The sequence below is a fragment of the Heterodontus francisci genome, chromosome 31, assembly GCF_036365525.1.
Source record: "Heterodontus francisci isolate sHetFra1 chromosome 31, sHetFra1.hap1, whole genome shotgun sequence".
Lineage (NCBI taxonomy): Eukaryota > Metazoa > Chordata > Chondrichthyes > Heterodontiformes > Heterodontidae > Heterodontus > Heterodontus francisci.
In genome coordinates this window covers 60,184,845-60,207,068 of record NC_090401.1, presented here as the reverse complement: position 1 = coordinate 60,207,068, position 22,224 = coordinate 60,184,845, and the positions used below count along the sequence as shown (strand labels likewise).

Genomic DNA, 22,224 nt, shown 5'->3' with positions numbered 1-22,224 from the left:
TAATATTACGAAAACAAATTTTAAATTATGTTCACAGGTTAAAGCAGATCAATTTTTTTTTTTACTTAAATCTTGAGGCTCATTCTGACGTACATAATTATGATCACATGCTGTTAATTCTTAATAATCCAACCAAACAGATTGAGCCTGAAGAACCTCAAGTATTTTTCAGTTATAAGACCCACAGAACCATTCCTTGTAGCTTTATTTGTAAATAGAATTGTACAGATTCAAAATTACATTGGTAAACAAAGCATAAATACACAATATAAGCAACATTCTTGGAACAGATTCGACTGCCAAAATTCAGTATTGCATCACCATCCATCTAATACTGGCCAGCAAAATATTGCAGTGTGTGTTATGTTGGAATATAATCTGATTAAAATACTTGAATGCAGCTTGTATTTTATCAGTTGCCTTTCCACTATTTTCATAAAACCCAGTGGATCATTCACTATAGCTTTAATAAGAGTGATTATGATTCATGAAAGAAACAGTAACCAAATGCGCTTTACATAAAGTTACTTCTTCAAATTTGAAATCTTTTACTTTAAGTAGTCATGCTTTGGCAAATTTCTTATTCATAAAATCTAATGAAGCATGGTATATCATCTACCTTTCTATGGCAAACAATATAGACAGCAAAATAGTTTTTTTTTTAAATTATCACGGGGGTTGCAATTTTTTGTACTATACTATGGAGTCAAATTGTACTGTGCAGATGTGCTATTGTGCACCAAGCACAAGTGTACGCCTGTAGTCCCCTAAAGCTAAATTCCAGCTTAGAAGCAGGCTGTTGGAGGAGGACTGAGTAGAGGCTAAGTGCCTCTCTATAGGGGAAATAATGAAAGTAGTAACAGAGGGCACCTGAGGCTGTTCAAAACATTGCCCTCCCATACACATTGACACAGCAACACAGACAGAGGGTTGAAGTATTCACTTGCTTGCACTCTTGGGAAGCAATGATGCCACAGCAGGCCATGAGCTGTGAGCAGAAAGAATTCTAAGCAGATGATATTTCTGTCAATCTACTTCCCAATATTCACAACATGAAATTAAGCTCTTTATAAACTGCAAATCGCATTGAGTTCTTAAAATTTCAGCTATTTGTCGGTCAATATCCATGTCCACTGAAAATCCTTTTTTCGGTTTTTTAAAACACAGAATTCGAAGATTAGTGTACAAAAATAAAACCTCTTGTAACAATGTTCTTTTGAAAACTTTTATCATGTAACCTACCGTAGATGCTGGCGTATACGTCGCCTTTTGAAGGTTCAAAATCCATCCAAAAATGGGGGTTGACTTATATGCTGAGTATAAAAGTGAACCGCCAGTGTGGGTGGTCACCATTTTGAAATGTGAAAGGAAAACATCACATCAGTAAATCATATTAAATTAATGTGACCTGGTTTATTGAATAAACTAACTGTACAAAGATTCTTTTAACCACAATCAAAGCGTTTTAAAACCTGCCATTCATTGTCATCGACATCCGACGCAAAGAGTGGGCTTAAACCCACACGCATCCTCGCAACACATCTGTATTGTCTGCTTGTGCCCAGTTATAAAGTGAGTTAAATATGCATTTGTAGGATGAAAAATTGAGGTTGACTACTAAAGTGAGTATAGCATATGATGGCTGAAAAGGGGGGGTCGACTTGAATGCTGAGTATACGCAAAAAAATGATTTTTGGGGCTGGGAAAATGGGGTTGTCTAATATGCTGGATCGACTTATAAACCACAACCTAATTTCCTAATTAACTCCACTAAAAGGGCATCTTTTCTTCAGAACAAAAGTTTTATTTACAAATAATTTTTTTTTAATGCTGTTGATAAGCCAGACGAAAGCTAATTGCATAAGTGGGAATGTTTTTTATTATATAGTAAAATAGTATATTTTGTTAAATATCCAGAGTATTCTTCTCAGCTGGAGTGGCAGCCATGTTCTTATTGAATGGCGGAGCAGGCTCGAAAGACCGAATGGATTACTCCTCCTAAGTTCCTATGTTTCTATATAGAGGAACTCGAATTGATCTCAACACACTGAGTTAGGAGGCAGAGAAAAAGTGTCAGCCAAATTATCACTCCTGTACCTCATCCAGTGATCTTTGCTGGAAATGTGAGTGAGAACAGGATTTGTCTGCTGTCGATAATTCCCACATTAAAGAGCTTGCTAACACTCATGAATAATGGCCATTTGGACGAGTTACCAGAAAACATTGAATTAATGTGAAATTGTACTCCATCAAGGATTCAACATCTTCAGCAGAGAAGAGGAGAGAAATTCAAATACATGTTAACCAGTAATTCATCTAGGTTTGCAGACAGACTAGATGTGGAAAAGGATTTCAAGTTTAATGCAATGGGAACAGGAGCCAATGTAGATGAGGAAGGATTGAGGTAATGAACAAGCAGCCTAGATGTGGGCAGCAGAGTTTTGGTCAAATTGGAATTCAGCAAGTGTGAAGGATGAAGGCAGCAGGGAGAGCATCGGAATAGTCGAGCCTGGAGGTGAATAAAGCTTTGATAAGGGTTTCAGTAGCACAGCAATGTTGCAGAGCTGGAAATGAGACACCTTGATGATGGATGGGATTTGTGTTTTAAAGTTCTGTTCGAGGTCTAATAATTTCAGCCCAAGCATTGTGGTCAGTGAAAGGGATGGAGTTTGTGGTGGGGGTCAGGAAGCAGAACTGAACAGTCAAGAATTGATTGGTGAGAGGACAAAGGGAGTGGAAGGTTGGTCTCATGGAAGGGATGAGTTTGAAGAAAGCAGGATGGGAAATGGGAATAAAGCAACAAAATGACAAGGATTCAAGGCAGGAGTGGGGTGAGGGTCTGGGAGGGTGAAAGCATTGGGAGGAAGCAATGTAACAAGCTGCATGGATGATCTTGGAGAGAAAAGTGAACTCCTTGAAATTGAAATTTAAGTGTTTAGAGAATTATGAGAGATTCTTAAGGAGGCAGTTAGTCAGAAAAACAAGTCCTGGAGAGTGATGCATGATAATGTTTGATGCCATTGAGCCAAATCAGGCAGTTGTGTATTGGGTAAGCTCAGACTTCCACTCCTTTGAGTTGATGCAAATGTACCAGCAAGAATAGCAGGGATAGAAGATGGTGATTGGGAAAAGGGCTATGAAAGGTAGAGGTGGGGAAGTGGGTTAGCAGATGAACAGCAGTCAAAGTGATGTAATGTGATGGATTGTGAGCAAGAGAAGAGGAAGTTGGAAGTTTGTGTGAATTTTTGAGGGAGCTAGTACGAGATTTTATTGAAATATTTGTGCCCATCTTGTATAATAAAGTTGTTACTGCAAGTCTCTGTTCATGAGGCACACCACAATGTTACCCTTAATTTACCACCACAAATCTAAGAGACACCTTTTAAGTAACCTAATATTTTTATTTTTCCTAGGGATGTTGGTATTACTGGCTAGTTATTGTCTGACCAACCTTGTGGACTTTTTTTCCAAAGGTGACATCCCAATTGATGGGAGAGGTGGGAGCCATGTGACAAACTTACCTAGACTTCCAAAAGATCTTGCAAGAAATACCACAAGCGACTCACTTACAAGCTATGATCAAGGGATATAAAAGGTATAACATGGGCTTGGACTAACAATTGGCTAAAAGGCAAAAAAGTGGAGAGAACTCATAAGGGTAGTGAGACTGCAGTAGTGGTAGGGAGGAGGTATTGGGTGGGGTGTCTCAGAAGTCTACCTGGGATCTGTGTTATTCCTGGTGACTGGGGGAACCATGCTGTCAACATAAAGTAGTTATATTTAAACTGAGGGTGGGCTGGCAGAGGGGGTGAGTTAGATAATTACACAATTATTCACAGATACATCTTCAGACTTGGGCAGCTATAAGGAGAACTCTACTGATGGAAACAGGAAATTTTGTGTAAGTAAAACTTACAAGGATGGCATTCCAGAAGGAAAAGATCAAATGGGTTTTTTCATTCAAGGCAAGTGTCACAATTGTGACAGCATTTCTGAAAGTCTTTAGGTCTAATAGGATCACCTTATTGTGCCTGGAGTGGATGAAGTTGGTAACAGGGAAATGAACACCATGTGGTTACAAACATACTGGTAACTAGTAGAGTTGATGAGGGGGAGCCAGTAGATGTGATTTATTTGGACTTTCAGAAGGCTTTCAACAAAGTCCCACATAACAGGTTAGCATGTAAAATAAAAGCGCATGGGATTGGGGGAAGTGTATTGCGATGGATAGAAAATTGGTTGGCAGACAGGAAATAAAGAATAGGGATAAATGGGTCTTTTTCCGAATGGCAGGCAGTGATTAGTGGGGTACCGCAGGGATCGGTGCTAGGACCCCAGCTATTCACAATATACATTAATGATTTAGATGAGGGAACTAAATGTAATATCTCCAAATTTGCAGATGACACAAAACTGGGTGGGAGGATGAGTTGTGAGGAGGATGCAGAGAGGCTTCTGGGTGATTTGGACAAGTTCAGTGAGTGGGCAGTTGCATGGCAGATGCAGTATAATGTGGATAAATGTGAGGTTATCCACTTTGGTAGCAAAAACAGGAAGGCAGATTATTATCTGAACAGCTATAAGCTGAGAGAGGGGAATATGCAACGAGACCTGGGTGTTCTCGTACACAAGTCGCTGAAGGTAAGCATGCAGGTCCAACAGGCAGTAAAAAAGGCAAATGGTATGTTGGCCTTCATAGCAAGAGGATTCGAGTACAGGAGCAGGGATGTCTTGCTGCAATTATACAGGGCCTTGGTGAGGCCACACCTGGAATATTGTGTGCAGTTTTGGTCTCCTTATCTGAGGAGGGAGTGCAGCGAAGGTTTACCAGACTGATTCCTGGGATGGCGGGACTGACGTACGAGGAGAAATTGAGTCGGTTAGGATTATATTCGCTGGAGTTCAGAAGAGTGAGGGGGGAATCTCATAGAAACCTATAAAATTCTAACAGGACTTGACAGGGTAGATGCAGGAAGGATGTTCCCAATGGTGGGAGAATCCAAAACCAGGGGTCACAGTCTAAGGATACGGGGTAAACAACCTCACAGCTCCAGGGACCCGGGTTCGATTCCGGGTACTGCCTGTGTGGAGTTTGCAAGTTCTCCCTGTGTCTGCGTGGGTTTTCTCCGGGTGCTCCGGTTTCCTCCCACAAGCCAAAAGACTTGCAGGTTGGTAGGTAAATTGGCCATTATAAATTGTCACTAGTATCGGTAGGGAAATATAGGGACAGGTGGGGATGTTTGGTAGGAATATGGGATTAGTGTAGGATTAGTATAAATGGGTGGTTGATGTTCGGCACAGACTCGGTGGGCCGAAGGGCCTGTTTCAGTGCTGTATCTCTAATCTAATCTAATCTAAACCATTCAGAACTGAGATGAGGAGAAATTTCTTCACCCAGAGAATGGTGAACCTGTGGAATTCGATACCACAGAAAGCAGTTGAGGCCAAAACATTGTGTGTTTTCAAGAAGGAGTTAGATATAGCTCTTGGGTTTAAAGGGATCAAAGGATAAGGGGCGAAAGCAGGAACAGGCTACTGAGTTGGATGATCAGCCATGAATCATAATGAATGGCGGAGCAGGCTCGAAGGGCCGAATGGCCTACTCCTGCTCCTATTTTCTATGTTTCTATGGATCTCGATGCATTGATTGAATGCAACTCGTTTCAGGTAGGTTGGTGTTGACAGATCATTCAATCCAGTAATGTTCTTCATGCCCACCATGGTAGTTGGAGATAACTACTGATGTTGTGAATGGTGCCTATTTCCTTACAAAATGCCATTTTCATGATCCTAAAGGATGCCTCCATTTCAGCAACGTGAGCATGTCTAAAATACCAATAGCTATCTGCCATTTTGAAAAGAAGCCGCTTTACAATGCACGTTATCATTTGAATAAGTGCAGAGAAAAGACGGATAACCCATTAAGATGCTTTATAGTTGATCTTATGTTAATGCAGTCACATTCTGCTCCAGTGGAATGCTTTATTTTATACATACAAAATGTGCTGAGGCACAAAGGAATAGAGGACATGACTCGCATTAAACAGTGGCACAAAAATAGTTTAATATTACTTCCAAGCCTGTCCCCAGCGGTGCAATCAACACACAACGTTAAACAAAAATTATGCAAGAAATTCAATAGGAATGGAAACAAAAGAAAAAATAATAATCCCAATTCTTTTAGTTTGATTAGAAGTGTTAGAGTGAAATTTGCTCTTCACCACAGTGTGAAGAGCTACCATGATTGACGATTTTAGGATTTGAAAAGCACTGGAGTAGAATTTAATTTGTTTAACCAAATTTCAATGCACTAATAATCTGCAGTGCAGCATTTAATGTCTGAACTGCTGACATCTTGTGGCAAAATATTCCACAGCATTTATTTTTACTCGGGCAAAACTAAAGGAATTTGCCAACATCAAATCCCATTTAAGCAGCTTCTTCTGCAGCTTAACGGTAAACTGCAGAAATTAGCAGCAAAAACACACGCCAGCGACTCACAGAATAGCCAGCTGCTATGAAATTTTATTGACCGCTAATATATATCATAATTAAAATGCTTGAACTCATCAGAATTACACTCTAATGAAGCACAAATATGAAGTGAAGGCAGCTAAAGTAATTAGAACGTGAAATATGTTGCAAAAAACATTCCAGTTTTATGGTATTCAGAGATCTGATTCTTTTTTTTAAAATCCTATTGGTAAAGAGAACTAAAATTTGGTTTAGATGTTTTGCAATTAATTTCTTATTTATTTTAGTTTTTAGGTGAGGTGGATTCATAAGATAATTTCTCCTCCTCTCCCTTCTCCTTTCCCAGTGCCGAAAATAGTCTCCAACCCAAAAGAAGGGTTGGCAATTTGATGCCAGCACTCTGCTGGATGTTGCTTTGAAGCTGGGTGCCAGGAGATACACGTGAAGACTAAAGTTACTCTCCCTTTACTTCTCTCTCCCTAACCAGAGGCATAGCTTTTGTATGACTCTTCCCTTCAGCAATGTCCTATTAATTGGCGCAGCATATTGAGACTTCATCACGTTACCCCATGTTTCTCTGTTTAAGGTGTTCAAATCCCATTTTTAATACACTTTTCATAACTTTCTGAACTTTTTTATCTAATGTAGGCAAGCTGGGCTGCTGCCGGGACTCTTACAAAATTGCACCTGAGATAGTTGCTAGGAAGTACACAAATCTAGCTCAAGATGCTCCCATTTTCTTTCCTAAACCCTATTGGTTATCTTGACACCTCCACTTCATGAGGCAGCAAAAAAAAATCAAAATTCACCAGAGGGAGAAATGAAGATGTAAACCTGAGTTCTACCACACTAGCACAGTGTGCTGGATTGCACAAGTGCTGTTCCATTGTGCTGCCTTAGTAACCTAATTGTTATCATCAATGTTCAAACCACCCAATTACAAGTGTAAAATTGCCCTGTTAAGACCAGAAGTTGAACAGATTTCAGAATAAGGTCACAGCTGGATTGCTGCTTGTTAATTATGAAAATGGTCGCAGATGTATTTCAGAATCTCTTCTCGGGTGTATCTAACACAGAAAACACAATGCCAGTAAAATTAAAGCTGTAGTGACCAATATCACAGGAACTGAAACCTGACCATTTCCAACATCTACTGCAGTGAAAGTTGATTTCAGGAACAGAGAGGGCTGGATTTTCTGGTCAGCAGTAAAGCAACTGCACTCGCCACTGACTCCACTCATTTCTACCAATTGTCCAGGTGAAAAGCACAGAACAGGAGACAGTGGCGTTACTCTCATTCCCAGATCTCACCTTTGTTGTGATAGCTTGATGCATTCCACGGTGACAGTGTTCAGAAGTTGAATTTGCACTTCAGCTCACCTCCCCGAGAGTTCCTATTTATATTATAGATGGGTTTCTTCACTTTCACTATGTACATGGAGACAAAGATGGAACATTATGAGACAACAGCATGGGAGGAGGGAACTGTGACTTTGAAATATGACTAAAATCCAACACTATGGGCTGAATTTTCCCCACCGAGGCAGGAGTTGTCACTGTATTCGGGTCCTAAACCTGTCTCTGGAGGGAAACTGATGAAAGTCAAGATTTTCACTTGGGTTCCCTGTCCAATTAAGGACGACAGGCGGGCTCTTGAAGCTGCAGTGCCAATCAGAGGCCTTCCAGCTTGAGAGGAGCACCCAGCTGCAGAACAAGGTAAGTAACTGAGAGGGTGCTTCAACAAAAAGGTGCCCTCTCAGCCACTTTTTAAAAACTTTAATTTAAAAAAAAAACAAAAAGTATCCAGGCCGCCACTGGTGCTGGGTGGAAGGAAAACCCTCTACAGGGCGGCCTTTGCCTGTACCCTTAGCAGGCAGGGAGGTCCTGTAGGCCTACTTGGAGTGCTGGCACCCCATTATTGTCTGATTGCCTAATTGTCTGCCCACCTAATAGGGAATGTGGCCTTCCCAGGCTCCAAACCTGTGTCAGCCAAAATTGCTGATGTCAGGAATGGGGTCGGGAAGCTGGCACGCTGGCTGGCCTCATAATTTTCAGGCCTTGTCCACCTCTGTTTCTGACGTCGGCGCATCCCATAAATTCAGCTCTATGAGGGAGCTGGCAACGGATTGCAGAATTTGTGGGCCGCATGTCGCGGAGCCGCTTAAATTGCAAACACGACAGCTGATTTGCATTGATAGGAGGTGCGTGCGCCACTATCACCTGGAGGGGGTGGGCCGAATGGCATCGCAAATGGTGTCAGGTGACGAATGGTCAGGTACTGTCACCATATTTAAAGGGCAGCCAGCCCTGCATCAGTTCCAATGCTGCATTTTCAGACTTATCTCTGAAGATTTAAACTGCAGATTAAAGACAACCATCAACAGGAACATCCCTGCTGCCAACAAAGATGCGCGATCCAGGGTGGTTCCACATTCAGTGATGTCTCCCTTCTCATTCTTCTCCGGGCAGGGCGGGAGGTCCTTTTCCCTAACGAGGGCCAGAAGAGGCCCTCCCTCCTGACCAAGCAAGCCTGGGTGGAGATTGCAGAGGAGGCAAGCTGCCGTGGGGTCACCCTCTGTGACTGGAACCAGTGCCACAAGAGAATGAACGAATGATTCGCTCAGCAAAGGTAAGCGGCTTTTTTTTGGGGCCATATATGACATTGAGTGGCACATGGGTGCCACTGCCGTGTCAAACACATGGAAGTCGGGCGGGGAGGATTGATGCCACATGGGTGTCTGCATGTGTGAAAGACACAATTTCTCGTGCACCTCAGAGCTTGGCACCTTCAGGATAGGCTGAGTCTGTCTGACACTGACTGTCACCCACCTTTTGTTGCAGTGTTGGTGTTGTGAAAAGCATCATGTAGTTGTATGTCAATGTTTTACATCTGCATCTTTGCTCTTCCAGGCAAAGAGGGCGCACAATGCGAGGGAGTCCTCCAGGACTGGAGGAGGGGTGCCAGACCTTTGTCCACTGACCCAGGCTGAGGAGGAGGCCCTCGAAATACATGGTGGGCATGTAGGATAGCTAGTTTCAGAAGTGGAGCTTGGCTTCCATGGTGAACATTCATCTCTTTGACAAACGCAATGATTATTCGAAACATTTCCTTTGTGGACACAATGCTGTCATATTAGTGATATGTACACTGGTGAACCTAAAACTGTTCTTTGCATTGTATCTTGCAGGTCGATGCTCCGAGGTGGCATCAGAGGCCCCAGAGGATGCCTGCACCTCTGAGGAGGAGACAACCTCAGAGGAAGCAGCATCCCATAACATTCCTGCAACTTCCACCAGCACAGACACACTCACATCGGTGGGAATGCGTTTGGTTTTAGAGTCTGGGTCACAAGCTGGTGTCAGTACCACGCACACGCCCGAGCAGCTGTCTGAGGCTGAGCCAGGTGAGGCCTCTGACAGTCGGAGGACTGTGGGCGGCTAGGCCCATGCTGAGCCTGAGATTGATGATGACCCTCTGGTGTCAACGGCTGGAGTTGCAGGGAGAGGTAAGACAACATCTGGTGGAGATGCCACAGGCCATGCTCAGCCATGAGTGGACGATGGGGGAAGTCCATCCAGGCCGTGACAGCTGCCATGTCCCGGGCAAATGAGTGCATAGCCACATCCCACAGATGTGCGCTGCCCTGCAAACCATCACCTCGGCTGTGAACTGAAGGGACCAGGGACCTGGATACTGTCTCTGCTCATAGCCCTTCTCAGGTGAGCAGTGATATTCCCACGAGCCTTGAGAGGGAGGAGGAGAGCCAGCCATCCATGTGTGTGGGCTCCTCTCAGGGCACTTCCAATGTGGACACTGGTTCCTCAGCCCCTCTCCTCGTCAGTGCAGCTACAGCCACCGCGACATCTGAGGAGAGCCCTGCACTGGTGTAGGAGACCGCAGGCAGTCGGGGCCCTCCAGGTCCCATGCGATCAGAGGGCGACTGCCCAAGTCATCCAAAGCCAAAGGATGTCCTGATCAGCAACCTGCCTCCAGTCAAGCTACCAGTGCAGAGATTGCACAGTGAAAGAACAACTGCAAGTGGCTAAAAAAGACACAATGACACATGAGTTATCACAGGTGTAACGTCTATGTTGTGTTACCTCATCATTAATTGTGTTTGTCTAACAGGTGTCTCCTTTTTACTGTGTTAATGACGCATGCCAGCATGTGACGACTACGTCTCCTCCCAATGGAGCAATGCCAATGTATAGAAAGATATCACCGCCATGTATTCATCATGCATACTGGCACTGCACGGGTGCAGTCATATGGGCAATGGCTCAGTCATCTGCTGCCAGTAATAGACAGATGCAGGAGACTGCCTACCAGATGCTTCATGGTGATGTGTGAGATTGGGTGCATATTCAGCACGGATAGTGGAAGTGCAAGCAATAAGGCGTTGTCGAGCACCCCTTGCTCTTTGCTCGCCCTGTCTGCATTGCCTCCATTATCTCTGTCCTCCCATGCGCATATGCTGCTGCACCTCCTCTGTGTCCTCATTGTGCGAGCATGTCTTCTGCTCATGTCTCTACTTTTCTTGCAAGGCCTTCCCCCCCCCCCACTCTGTATTACGAAGTAGGGAGTAGCACATCACACAGCGACGATGCCCGCTACCCTTTCTGGTGAGTAGTGTAGAGCCCCACCTGACGTGTAGGCAGTGGAAGCACATCTTGAGTATGCCGATGGCCTGCTCGATGGTAGCTCGTGTTGAGCCCTGGCAGGAGTTGTATGTCTCCTCTGCATCGCTGGCGGTGTTTCTCACCGGTGTCAGGAGCCATATGTGCAAGGGGTCGCCCTTCTCCCCAAGAAGCCATCCCTGGATCTGAGATGGTGCAATGAAGAGCATTGGCACCTGGGCACGGTGCAACATGAATTAGTCATGACAGTTGCCTGGAAAGCAGTCACACACTTGCATGAAGCATTTCCTCTGGTCACCTTTCTATTCAGGAATGTGACTGATTGTCTGATTGCAGCCTTGATGGCCACTTGCGTGCAGTCGATGGACCCATGCACCTGTGGGACTCCCGCAATGGCCCCAAATTGGACAGCCCTTTGGGACTGACCCTTGGTGTGTGCTGAAGTGCACATTTCCAACAGCCCTCCTGTACAAGGCATCGGTGACCTCCCTGATTCACAGTCATCTTGTGCACTGCCACACAGGCCGCCGGTGGATTCCTGGAATGATGCGGAGGTGCAGTGACTTTTGAGTGCCACATGCATAGGGTGTCCATCAAACCCCATTGGCTGCAGCTCATCATTCAGCAGGGCACAGAGATGCCTAAAAGCCTCTCTGGACATCCGCAGCTGCCTCTGACACTCGCGATCCGACATGTGCAGGGATGTCGTGCAAGGCCTGTAGAGCCGCTGTCTTCTCTGACTTCGAAAGCACCTTGGTGGCTGCTGCTCACTGCCATGAGCTTCCACGTGAGCTGTGCGTGCCTGTTGGCTCGGCCTCTGGCAGACGTGGCTCGTCACAGCACTTGGATCAAGAGATACAGGATGGACCAATCCGATCTGAATGCTGCAGGTGAACTCAGTGCCTTCAGTGTATCGGTGGCACCTATAATGGCAGACAGTGATGTACATTGGTGCTTCAGTTGCATGCCTGCATCACCTAAATGATATGGTATGACATCGCCCATACCAGCTTGCCATGTCAGCTGGGCAGCATGAACACTGGTCTTGTTACTGAAGTTGCGAGGATGCAGCCATCGGCCACATGACCTTCGACCCAAGATTAGTGTTGGCCCATACCCACACAGAAGGGATCATGGAGTGCTATTGCTCCCCCCCACCCAACTTCACCAAACAGCTTTGGCCGAGTGCCGGGTCAACTCCCTTTACCACCACGCCTAATGCTCGCACAGCAGACTCAACCCCTTTCCGGTAGATGGGCACTGGGTCCCTCCCTGATCTCATGCAGAGTTAAGTCCCATTCATTGGAGCCTCCCAACCCCCCTCCCTTTGCCTGCTGCGAGGGCTGATGCTTCGTTGCTGCCTGTTTTTCACCGACGTGAATGTAATGGCACGTGAGTGCCACATGTCTGAATAAAGATTGAAACCTGCTTTCTGGATCACTGCAGCCTGCATGGTAAGTACTAATGAGCTTATTGTAATGCGGGTCCTGTCGCTGAATGGTGGGGCGGCTGCAACGAGGCCTCGCCGCCGAGATCGGAGCGGGCCCTGTCGGGAGTCGGTGGCTGGCCTCCGCTGTCCCCATCTTTATTGCACCCCCCATCACCACTCTTGGCAGTGGAGGGCCTTTAAAATCCAGCCCGATGTATTCTCAGATGATACACATGGCCTGCACCACTTGCAAAATAAACAAAGGCAAGATGAAACCTACATTGTGGCATATAGTTAGGCAACACATCATCTATCATTCCTGAGCAATCCTTAATGGCATTTTGCTACTGTTATGATGGTACTTCTATAATTTTATTATTTTTAAGACTCATGTATTTTAGAATAATGGGCATTGTTTAATTTGGTAAAACTGAAAAGGATTCCATGGATGTTGTTTTTCACTGGGGTCATTGAAAGGACACTGAGAGGTCTAGTTTGAAAACAACATTTACTGGAAGTCACCTGTCTTCAGATAAATACCCAGCAGTGGCTTTTTGACTTCAGGGAGATGTTTACGGAGAAGTGATAGGTCAAGATTTACAGGGGTCAGGAGGCTTAACTCTTAAGATATTGTTTTTGGTTTTGCTTTGGACAGGGTGCTGGGGTGTGAATTGTTTTGAAGGCAGTTGGAGAAAACCAGCCAAAAGAGCAGTCACCTTCAGCATCCTCTTCCATCTCTTTGAGAACTTCCTGAGAATCAAATGTAAGAAATAGAGAAACTGATCCCGTATTTCCCCTGAAAAGCCTGCCAAACTGATACTCAATGTCGCCTGAAAAGAACTGCTCTGGCAAGATCTCAGTGACAGCTGTCTACGTGTATTTGGGACAACTGACATCGTTCTGTATCTTTTTTTTTCTCCAAGAATGAGCAAGTATTTGGCCAAAGTATTCTTTTTTGCCTTTTTTTTGTAACAGAGCTCTAAAGAGAAAATCTCTTTTTTTCAGTTAACCTGTGTGTGTGTGAGGGGCTAAGGTAAAAGGGAACTTTCATATTTGAATCCGTGTGTTAATGCTTTGCTTAGTTACTGATTACGTCTTGTTTTATAATAAACTGATAATTTTGTTGTTAATGAAAGAAACCTGGTTGGTGTATTTTATTCTGGGATAAAGAGTAGAGTATATGATTGACCGTATCAGTAACTGGGTAAACATTTAAATATATGTTGTGACCTGTGGAGAAGTGGAACTAGAAAAGACGATGCACTCTTCCCACCTCGGTCATAACACTACTCATGAAGCAAATGTTGCAAAGGAATACCACGTAAACCACAGTGAGATTGAGTTTATTTTTAATTTAGGGAAAAACAGATATGCTCACAGATTCTTATAATCATAAGGGATTCAGGATGGGAACTTTTTCCCCACAAACTTTAAGATTAAAGTATTCAAGTCAATACCAATAATCCACCTTATAAATCTACACGAGGTTGCAGACTTTGTAAGTGCAGAGGAATCATTTGACTTTTCCAAAAAGAATCAAAAGTTTCTTGAATAGGAAATTAAAGCTTTTAATAAATTGACATACAGTAGAAGAAATAGTTACTTTGTACATTCTTACAGTATTTACCATGTGTTGTATCATATATGTTGTCTAACAAACTTGATTGAATTTTTCAAGGAGGTGACTAGATGTGTAGATGAGGGTAAAGTAGTAGATGTAGTCTACATGGACTTCAGTAAGGCTTTTGATAAGGTCCCGCATGGGAGATTGGTTAAGAAGGTAAGAGCCAATGGGATCGAGGGCAATTTGGCAAATTGGATCCAAAATTGGCTTAGTGGCAGGAGGCAGAGGGTGATGGTCGAGGGTTGTTTTTGCAAGTGGAAGCCTGTGACCAGTGGTGTACTGCAAGGATCGGTGCTGGGACCCTTGCTGTTTGTAGTGTATATTAATGATTTAGACGTGAATATAGGAGGTATGATCAGTAAGTTCGCAGATGACACGATAATTGGTGGTGTCGTAAATAGTGAGGAGGAAAGCCTTAGATTACAGGACGATTTGGATGGGCTGGTAAGATAGACAGAGCAGTGGCAAATGGAATTTAATTCTGAGAAGTGTGAGGTGATGCATTTTGGGAGGACTAACAAGGCAAGGGAATATACAATGGATGGTAGAACCCTAGGAAGTACAGAGGGTCAGAGGGACCTTGGTGTACTTGTCCATAGATCACTGAAGGCGGCAGCACAGGTAGATAAGGTGGTTAGAAAGGCATATGGGAGACTTGCCTTTATTAGCTGAGGCATAGAAAATCAGAGCAGGGAGGTTATGATGGAACTGTATAAAATGCTAGTTAGGCCACAGCTGGAGTACTGTGTACAGTTCAGGGCAGCACACTATAGGAAGGACGTGATTGCACTGGAGAGGCTGCAGAGGAGATTGACCAGGATGTTGCCTGGGCTGGAGCATTTCAGCTATGAAAAGAGACTGAAAAGGCTAGGTTTGTTTTCCTTAGAACAGAGAAGTCTGAGGGGGGACCTTATTGAGGTGTACAAAATTATGAGGGGCATTGATAGGAAGAAACTTTTTCCCTTAATGGAGGGATCAATAACCAGGGGGCTTAGATTTAAGAGGCAGGAGGTTTGGAGGGAATTTGAGGAAAAAAAATTTCACCCAGAAGGTGGTTGGAATCTGGAACACACTACCTGAAGTAGTGGTTGAGGCAGGAACCCTCACAACATTTACTAAGTATTTAGATGTGCACTTGAAATGTCATAGCATACAAGGCTATGGGCCAAGTGCTGGAAAATGGGATTAGAATAGATAGGTGCTTGATGGACAGCACAGACATGATGGGCCGAAGTGCCTGTTTCTGTGCTGTATAACTCTATGACTATGACTATATATATATATATATATATTGCATTATAAGAAAACAAAGACTAAATTTTGACCTTGATGCTCTCTGAACATCTTAAAGGGCTGAAAATGAGGACAAGGATGATGTAGTGTGCTTACTGTAAACTCACACTAAACTGCTTATAGAAACTAGACACAATATGCCAAGTAACATGTATTACATTGGGGGCACCTTAAACGGTTATGTTAAGAATATGGCAAATACCAAATTTTTGCAATAAAAAACTTAACATGGAAATTTCACTTCTCCACATATATTCCAAATGTAAACTATTATAGTCTGAATTACAACCATCGTTTGATAGATAAAATTGTTACTAATTTATTCTTGTAGATAAATATCATTTTTTTCCATTTGCTGTGCTTTGGATGATTTCAATTGTGACTGCAATATTTTTTGTACAAGATGGGTTGCCTTCAGTAGTCCATTCAGCAACACACTCCCCCTCTACTGTGGTTTGAAAACAGGTAACTGTTTCTGAAATTTTATTCCTTACTTTCAGTGCCCATCATCCACATTTAGAAATTGGCTGGGAGAGCAAAACAATCTGGCTACATTTCCATGATTGCCATTTGTGTCTTTTGTTGGTGAGACCACAATGCCACGAAAGGACTCCCTCTTGGGATAGTTTTATACTGTTCACCTAAAAATAAATTCTTTCCTATGTGTTATTTTACAAGTTCATTGTTCCACACTCACTTTGTCAACCCTCATCCCTGCATCTATGTTAATATCAGACCTCATCATGCTATCTACCAATTATTCTTTGTAAGGATTTCAAACTGCAGAATTCCTTACCTTACTCCCTTTCCTCCTCCAATCTACTAGCATTTAAAAGCCCATGCTTTTAGTCTCATTTAATTACATCTTGATTTATCTCATTGTCAGCCTCAGAGACTATAGATCTTGGCCATTCACCTCAGTTCCTCAATATATTTTAGCAGTGAGTCTCATTCCTCTTCCATTTTGTGTACTTTCCATACAAGGATTCCCTTAATAGCAATGGATAATTTAGTAACTTTAAGTCTCCAAATCTACCTCTTAGAACAATGTCATGCTGCTCGTAAGTTGGATGGTTGATGGATTACACAACACATAGGAAGCAACAGCACCTGCAAAGGAACCTCACTGAACGATGGTGTCACTCATCTTGCTTGGGATAGAGCTTTCCTACACATAGCTTGAACAATCTCTAAGCATAATCTTTGAATCATTTACTTTCAGTCAGGCCTAAGCTGAGGCAAGTCTACTTTTCATTTTTAATTCCAGTTTCAGCTAAAATTGAGCTGTTACTGTCCCGTTCCTGCTAGTGAGGAAATAAAAAGGGAAGGTTGGATACTGGTACAGAAAGATGTCAAAATAAGTAGGAAGACTAAGAAGGAGAGAGAGCAAAGTCCAAGGCAAAGAGAGGAGAGAGAACAAATAGCCAGGCACCAAGCATGGCAGGAGGTAAAATGAGCAGAACTTAATGCAGAGAAAGGAAGGGAAGGAGTGAGTGGAACTATGCAAGACTTAAAATCATAAATGCATGAAAGAGAAAACAAGACGATAACAACTTGCATTTGTATAGTGCCTTTAACATCATAAAATGACACAAGGTGATTCACAGGACCATAATCAGACAAAAAGAGACCAAGACAAAAAGGGAGACATTAGAACAGGCTTTTATCAAAAATGTAGTTTTAAGGAGCATCTCAAATGAGTTGAGAAAGGTGGACAGGTTTAGGGAGGGAATTTGAGTTTAGGCCCTCGACAGCTGAATGCACAGTGACCGATGGTGGGGTGATGGAAATTGGGGATTTGCAACAGGCCAGAATTGGAGGAATGCAGATATGAGTTTTGTAGGGCTGGAAGAGATTACAGAGATGGGAAGAGACAAGGCCATGGAGGGATTTTAACATGGAGAATTTTAAAATCAATGTATTGATGGACCAAGGAGTTAATACAGGGTTGATGTATGAACAGAGTATGGCTGGCAGATATTTGGATGAGTTGAAGTTTGCGGAGGATAGGAGGTCAGCCAGGACAATATTGGTATAGGCATGTCTGCATGTAAGAAAAGCATTGATAAAGGTTTCAGCAGCAGATCAATGGATGTAGCGGGGAGATGGGTGATACTAGAGGTAAAAATAAACATTCTTTCGGATGGAGAGAATATGAGCGTCAAAAGCTGGGCTCAGGGTGAACTAGGATGCTGAGGTTGCAAACAATCTGGTTCAGTCTGAGACAGTGACTAGGAAAGGGGTTGTAATCAGTGGCTAGGAAACTGGGACAAAGGAGTCTGACAACACAGAGGTAATGGAGAGGCCGGAAAAGATGGTGGTGAGGTATAGCTGGGTGTTGTCAGTGCACACATGGAACCTGATGTCTTCAGATGATGCCAATGTGCAACATGTAGATGTGCAATAGGAAAAGGGTATAAATGAAACAAATTTAAAAAAAAATTAGATGGTGCAAGAAAGAAATGAATGAGACAGGTAAGAAACATGACAACCATTCACAAATAGTCAACTAAGGAATCAGTCTTCTAAAACTTCAATCCCTTAAAATTGCAACTAAATGTCCATAATATACAAGTCTGCTTTAATCAAATCAAATCAAATCCAAACAGCAAAAAAATGTAATTTAAATGCAGTCATTATCTTTGGGGGAGGTATGTTTTACAGTATTTTATGAATCTACTCAATACCTCAGGGTTTTACTAATGTGTTAGTTCTTCAGACTGTGTAACTTTTCCTAGAGGTGATAATCTTGACCCTACATTGCCAGTAGTTAACAATTATATTAAAGGTATCCACAATATCTGGGTTCAACTACTATATTAAGAATACAAGTACAGTAGTTACAGGAAGGTACTTGTGAGGTCTGGAAATATCATGTTATTATCTCTTGCCTTTCTAGGAGTGTCAAAATATCACTTCATTAGTTAGTCACCCTCTCCAGAATGTCATGTCCTTCACACCTGCCAGCTTGTTCTCTTAAGTCCATCTTGGCATCAGAGTAAATTAAATTAACTTAGTTTTTGAATGGCAGTGAATGTAAAGCAATCTCTTCATACTGTTGTGCCATGTGCATCTTGCTTATTTGCCACGGTGTTGTGTATCTAGGAATCAGAATTCTTTATTTTCTAACATTCTGGTCTTTCTCAGTGATATATGAACTCTTAAATTCCTATGGGATGGGGGGGGGGGGGGAATAATTCCTTTCAACGCAAATGTACAAGTGCTGTTTGGGGGAAATATTCAAGTAACAGCTTAATTAACGGTGCCTGTATCCAATAACTGACACTGATTTCAGTATACAGACAAACGCTGTCTAGTTTGAACTCCAAGTCCGAATTCTACTTTCGTAATGCAGATTAACACGAGCATTCTTGAAATTTACAAAAATGTGTGTTCCAAATTAAGCATAATGTTTCAGGTGATGGGTATGTAAACAGTAGCCAAAGGGGCCTGCTCGTCGTAGCAATCTGTTCCATGAAGCCCAATCAATCTCTGCTTCTATTTCTTTCCTGTGAGTTTGTTGTGTTTGAATTTCGTAGGCATGGAAGTTTGAACAGGACCTTTCTCAATAATATTGCTTCATTAGCTGCATAAATCCTAAATCAGAACACCAAGATCTATTGGTAGTTTTAGTCGCATGATGATTAAAGGGATCATTGAAAATCAACTCTACATTTGGGCAGTTAGGCTCTATAGTGCACACCTCAACAGCCCATGATGGCAAGATTTGTGCACTTATGTAATAGATAAAACAAATTGAAAGTATGGCATGATCGGCCCTTTAATAATTTTATCCATGCTCATCATGCTGGGGAATTGTAGTGCAAGATATTTTTCACTTAACTTTGTCAGAATTAAGTACACTCGGATTAGATATATCCAGATTGGAGTCAGTGTAACCACCCAGCTCACTACCACAGATTTGCCTGATAATATTAGCTAAATCCTAACCTCGGAAAAAGAGTATTCTCGATTCAACTTAAGTGATTTTTCTATTTCCAATAACTGCCCATCATTATGGTCCCTTTGAGGGAATTATTGCAAATCATTTCAGATGCATTGAATTTAACGGCCATTTTGTTCTCTGGTCTTCTGCCCACTGGGAACTAGATACAGTCCCAGTGCGCCTCTGTTAAGACCTAGGTGTCCAAGAAGGAGAGTTCCATACCATCTGTTTGGGCTAGATGCAAATCCACATCCCAGATGTAAAAAGAGAATATTTAACCCAATGTGTCATTCAAACTTTGTACAAAATACAGTATTTGGGAAATTGGACATAATTACTAGATACACTTTTAACAAATTGTTGTTAGTCCACTTTCAAATTTACCTTTCTTTTAAATGTTCCATATTTGTATCTTTCTCTTTTGTACTTACAATGACAATTTGCATTTATGTAGCACCTTTAACATAGTAAAATATGCCAAGGTGCTCAACAGGAACATTATCAAACACAATATGACACCAAACCATATAAGGAGATATTGGGACAGGTGGGCAAAAGCTTGGTCAGAGAGATGGGTTTTAAGAAGCATCTTAAAGGAGAAAAGAGAGATTTGGGGAGGAAACTCCAGAGCTTTGGCTCTAGGCAGTTGAAGACATAGCCATCCATGGTGGAGTAAACAGGTTATTTCTGCATTTTGTGTTTTTGTCCTTAACTGATTATTTCATCGAATATTAATAGCTTAGGTACTTCTCCGATTGTTGTATAGATATACCAGTATGAAGGTTCTAGATGGGCAATATTACCTAAATGTTACTTAATCATTTAATGGTACAATTTTTCATTAATTAATACACCGATCTGCTCAAATGGAATAGATAACAAAAGGGAGAAACGTGCTTGACTTGCAAAATGTCTATACAGAAGTTTATTTATAATTATCAGAGTAATCTTCCCTTATTTTAAAGAGTTAAAGAAATATCAGATTATTTTTGAGTCTGATTACCTGTCGCCAGATGACAAAACATGCAGCATCATTCTGCTCAGACTGTACTATAAGACATTGCCCATTATCCCTTCCATATAATGAAAATGTGCAAAGTTCCAGGCTGTTGTTGGATATCTGTACAATCCGAGGATCTGGCTCAACATTTTGGGAATACCTGGCAGAGTATTGTGTTGGTGATCAAGCTGTTGAAAGTGACCTCATATTGAGATGGGTTAAAATTCCCCTTTAAAAATCACTGAGATGATACTGATCGTCTGAACCAAATTGCATTAAAATGGTTACACTTTTAGAGCAACATTTGCTCAAACCTATGGAGGATACTTGAATATTGAGGTCTGTAATACTGTACAGCATCTATTCATGATTACATGTACTAATCAATGTGTTTAAAGATGATCTGAAATTTAGTTTGCAAAATTGTCTCTTTTCCCTTTACATGTTACATATAAGGCAGAGGAAGCCAATTCCGGATTTGCCTTTTATACATCAGTTTTGCTAGTTGAAAGTTAGTAGGGGTTTAACGATGATTTTTTTCTTTACATAAACCTGCCACTTGTGTTTCAAGTGTAAAATCCATCAATGAAAATTCTACAGACCTAAGTAGTGCATATTTTACAAAGCTGTTACCTTAACAATATTGCACCAAATAACTATGCAGAGCCTGGCTGGCACAGCACAAATTGGATTGCACTTCTCTGCCTATTTTAACTATGATATGCAAACTGTTACAATAGATTAACGTAATTGATGCAGTAATTCATAGTTCATGCTTCGTTCTATACAACTGGGATGTTTTCTTCTCTGCTGTGAAACTAATGCTTGACATAACTAGCAAATACAAAGCTGTAGTTGTTGAACTGAGCATACTGTAAATCTTTGCGCTTGAATCCGTCCACGGCTGGAGGTGCCGCACAGGAGATGTGACATTTCGAACTCTGCAGGGAATCACCAGAATTAATTACGATGTCTGGACTTAGCAGTATGGCTGCGTTATAAATTTACAAGCACGTTATTTTCTGTATTGTGCTTATTAAATCGAGATGCTAATGCTCAGGAATATAATATTCATTTCCTCTTAACACTCTGGCAGCATCAAGCAATCCCAGTCCAGGTATAACACGTGCCCAGTGCACTGCAGGGCTTCCTATTCATTTTACTGCACCAGCAACATGCTTTAAACCTAAAGCCACAACATCCATGATTTTTTTTTTGTTTTTTTGACCTTTCTGACTGACCATAGTTAAAATTGCACAGGAATAATTCATCAGATATTTATTAATTTCTCAATAAAGTCAATTCGAGAATGCCTGGGGGAAAAAATTGCATTCAATAACATATGTAGTTGACCAATTGGAACTAAGTTGGCACAGACTATCCAAAAGTTGAGGCAAATGCTCCGAATGTTTTGGCAAAGCTTGGTGCAAATGTCTGCAATCATTGGCACAGCACACCACAAAAAAAAATACATTTTATTTATATCCAATTTCATCCAACCTATGGTCTTCCTGGTCTGTTTCTACCACCTTTACCAACTGATCCTATGAGGGGGTGGGACTAAACAAGATATATTAAAAGTTATTGTGAAGATACAGACCTGCACCTTCTGTTAGGTTGCACTTGAGTTTATTTGGCATGATTTGGCCAAAATCAATGCAACTGGTGTAAAAGATTGCAGAATTTTAGGCACAATTTGCATTCAGCACAATTCGAGTTTTCACGATATTTTGCACCAGTTCTAAAAACATTGTACTGGAACAGAGTCCTACCCACAAAATTAGCTATGCTCCCAGGGAGAATTAATCATCAGTGGGAGT

General features: G+C 42.1%; 1 protein-coding gene across 6 annotated transcripts in view; it reads right to left on the bottom strand.

The window, feature by feature from the left end:
• LOC137347313 (S-adenosylmethionine decarboxylase proenzyme-like) overlaps positions 1-22,224 on the bottom strand; it is a 105,217-nt gene that overhangs the window by 7,057 nt on the left and 75,936 nt on the right. The window contains exon 9 of one of the 6 annotated variants that reach the window (XR_010968927.1): positions 1,247-1,313. The exons of 2 other annotated variants lie outside the window; for them this stretch is intronic. Coding sequence is in view for 1 of the 4 variants with exons in the window: in XM_068011732.1 (XP_067867833.1) it covers positions 21,223-21,345 (123 nt within the window). In the remaining 3 variants the exon portion in view is untranslated. Of the gene's footprint in view, positions 1-1,246; positions 1,314-7,858; positions 7,903-13,912; positions 21,346-22,224 lie in introns of those variants that run through there. 3 more of the 6 variants (XR_010968923.1, XM_068011732.1, XR_010968925.1) reach the window with 3 other exon arrangements.